The sequence below is a fragment of the Etheostoma spectabile genome, chromosome 13, assembly GCF_008692095.1.
Source record: "Etheostoma spectabile isolate EspeVRDwgs_2016 chromosome 13, UIUC_Espe_1.0, whole genome shotgun sequence".
Lineage (NCBI taxonomy): Eukaryota > Metazoa > Chordata > Actinopteri > Perciformes > Percidae > Etheostoma > Etheostoma spectabile.
Window position 1 is genome coordinate 11,142,714 of NC_045745.1, and position 3,716 is coordinate 11,146,429.

General features: G+C 38.7%; 1 protein-coding gene across 1 annotated transcript in view; it reads left to right on the top strand.

The window, feature by feature from the left end:
• The window catches only part of ap2b1 (adaptor related protein complex 2 subunit beta 1), a gene marked incomplete at its 5' end in the record, with an annotated part of 23,988 nt that overhangs the window by 12,465 nt on the left and 7,807 nt on the right, over positions 1-3,716 (top strand). Inside the window, 2 exon segments of the mRNA XM_032533215.1 lie at positions 680-721; positions 2,918-3,070. Coding sequence (XP_032389106.1) covers positions 680-721; positions 2,918-3,070 — 195 coding nt within the window.

Sequence of the window (3,716 nt, forward strand, 5' to 3'; positions counted from 1 at the left end):
ACACACACACAATCACACACAATCACACACTCACACATTGATAGGTTGATTACATCCGCTCACTCCACAGAATCTCTGTAGCCGTAATTAAATGCATTGTTTTATATTTATATATTTAATATTTTTAGAAAGCGGTACATGCCAATATTTCGGCTTGCATGTACTTATCACTTAAGACTTTTATGTCAGTATTCAGTCAGTATCTTATTTAAAAATAAGATATATTTTCAAATAAGTTAATTTTGTTGAAATTACACTTACTCCGGGTTATAACGTTCACGTAAGTATGCTTGTAATTAAAATTGCTCAATGATTTTAGTTCTGTGAACTGAAAATATACCTCTCAAATATTTTTGAAATGTTTTAAAATCCTTAATAAATCAGGTACATTAACATGTAATGAACATGATTGTTGTGTACTTTTCCTCTGTTGATGGTCATTTCCCACTTCTTTAAGCTGCTGGAATAACTGGACGCCTTCGTAACGTTCTGGCACATTTTGAAGTCTTGTTTTAATGTCTGACATAACATGCAGAGTTGCTATTTTCCCCAAAAGTGAGGGATTTCTCTTGATGGGCTGCGGTTGCTAAGAAAGTCTCTGTCTCTGTCTTTGTCTGTGTGTTTGGTTTGTCTGTGTTGTGTGGATGCTGTCTTTGGGGGCCTCTCTTCTCTCCTGTAGCTGGGGGGAGACCTGGGCGGCGGTGTTGGGGGAAGTCCAGCAGTAAGTCGAGCCCTTCTGTCTTCCTGTCTGCATGCTCGCTGAATTTAACTCACTGCACTCTCACACCAACTTCTTCAACTTTTTACCAAGTTTTTTTTAACTTGGAATCTCTGTTTCATACACTTACTTTTTTATATTTTCGGTTAGAGGACCACGCTGATGTTTTGCCTGTTTTAGCCCATTTTCTGTCCACCCCAGAAATAAATAAATAAACCACCAATAAACCTGCTACAACCGATGATTGACAGTTCTCACTCAGGCCACGTCCACTCGTACCAAAACAATCGTTTTTTCCCCCCGTTATCCCTGGCATCGTTTCAAGAATATATATCCAAACGGATCCGATGACTCAGCACGCTACTTGATTTTCCAGACCTATAGGTGGTGCTGTTTCTGCTACAGAAATTCACCAACAAATGGAGAAGAAGAGGCAGAGTGTGCGCATAAAGCTTGCGTGCTGTATACACACAGAAAGTATATTGCCTTATATGCTCTAGTAACCTCAATATCTTCTCTAGCAGGAACACAACCATGTAGTCCGCCATTGTTGTTGTTATGAGACGTCATTGCGGGATGAGAGGTCAAAGGGGCTGGCGATGATGGCTTCACTGTACAAACGAAGACGCAAGGGCGGCGTTTTTGAATTTTTTCACCTTGGGATCAGGTTTCAACAAAGTGCGTTTTCAGGCAGTGCATTTATAGGATTCAATTGGACGATCGGCTTAAAACGATGCAAAACGTACCTTTAAACCAAAAAGCGTTTCCATGTGGATGGCCCCTCAGATTTCAATATGAACCTTTTTGTTTAGTTTTTGGGTTATGCCAGTGAGCGCGATTTCTCAGGAACCCATGGCGGGAATTTCTTCAAATCTTGCACAAACTTCCACTTGGACTCAAGGATGATAATTAGATTTAGTAGGTCAAAGGTAAAGCTCACATAGCACATTTTGGGCCATATCTGAAGAAAGCATACGCTAGTTATAACAAAAAGATGTCTTAATAGGATAAAGTGATGAAGTGACATTTATACCCAAAAGGCCAAAGGTCAACTTTACTGTGATATCATTATGATCTGCAAAAATGTTGTTGTTTTTAGCCAATATTCGTCATTTACTTGGGTTATTGGAGTGGAGATTGTGAGCATTGATCACATTTGGTCGGATACTGAATTAGTGACACTAATCTTGGGTGTCCACCTTGAAACTTTGGGGATCGTATAGATCTCCTGTGTTGCCGGGTTGAAGATGTGTGGGAAGTAGGGATGCTAATTTAGATTTTTACTCTGAGCGATAGCCGACTCTCATTAACGGATTATATACCGTTAACCAACAGCAGGCAACTGAGTCCCAGTTCACCCTTCCACAAGGCTCGTATGTTTAACTGAGTGCATTAACCAGTCAAAATTCTTACTGTCAATTAATGGTTAATTACTACCATCCCTGGTGGGAAGCATTCATGTTTTGCCAGAACTACGTGTAATACCTTTTGATTAAAATCTTAAATGAAAGTCTTCACTACACATACTATTATGAGGACAGACATGAAAGTAAACTACAACTTGACTGGTTGGTGGAGGCGTACAACTGCCAAGTGGTGATCCTAGTTACATGTGAATGAATGAACAAACCTGTCACTCAGCTGTAACAGAGTTGCTTGCATGAGGTTTTTCCCATCCGTGCAATTTACTTCTTTCTATGTATACTTACATGTTGACGACTTTCAAAATTATAGTGGTTTAGTAGTTTTCTTTCTGCCTATTGGGTTACATTTTTCACTGCAAAATTACTTGAGTGAATTAATCCATCACAGTGAACATCACAGTGAACTTCTAACTTCTAAATGATCTGAAAAGTTTGCAGTTGTAACCCTCAAAAATGTAAAACAAAGTCGTATGATTAGGACAGTGGTCGTTATTTTCATTGTAGCTTTGTAATTAATGGGCTAAAACACACAAACCAAATGTTGGCTTCTTTTAAATTCACCTCACGTTTCAGACTTTTCACGCTGTCATAAGCTATAGTTTCTTTTATTATTGTTTCTTCCTTTTGGCATGACTTAAGATGGTCTGTGTGCTTCTGTTTGTAGCTTTATAGCAAATTGTCAAGTTGCCAGTGATGCATACTACCATTTTGGTAACTTAGATTGTGTGTGCGTTTGTGTTTGTGTGTGTGTTTTTTGTTGTTGTTATTGCTTTAGGTGGGACAGAACTTCATCCCCTCGTCTGTCCCCAGTACTTTTGCTCCGTCACCTACACCAGCTCCTCAGGCTGTCAGCAGTGGCCTTAGCGACCTGTTTGAGCTTTCCACAGGCATGGCCAACACCTCTGGAGGCCATGTTGCCCCAAAAGCCGTGAGTTCACACATCTTCAGAATTCACTTGAATAATAAATAGCCCACATTCAGTCTGTTACAGATGCATTGCTCACAATAAATTACAAAGCTACAAAGTAATGTGAGACCTTTCACGGTTGGGCAGTGTCACATGGGGTTTAAAAGGATAATAAATACACTACTAAGTTATGAATCATCTGTTATATTGATGATTTTCTTCTTTCCTTCAATAATAACTATTTTTACAGAGATAAAAACATTATAATTCAGACACCAAACACATTATTTACACGTGAAATAGTTTTGTTCCCAAAAGAAGAAATATAAAATGTTTAAACTTCCATTTAGGGGATGTCCCCACAGTGTTGCATGATGGGGGAACACTGTTTTTTGGATGTTGGATGTTGAATTAGTTGTCCAGTCCAGAAAAGCATAAGTGATCCTTGATCATTATTGATGATTTTTTCTTTTTTTTGAGCTTGTTAAGCACTTTGGTCAACTGTGGTTGTTTTTAAACGTGCTACATGAATACAATTGAACTGAAGCACAACGATGCTAACCTTTTGTTTCTGTTGTGACGTTTGAAGAAGAGCTTTGCTTATCCCTCATGTTGTCTTTGGGACATATTGACCCGTTTTTGTATATCAATGTTCTTTTTAACTACC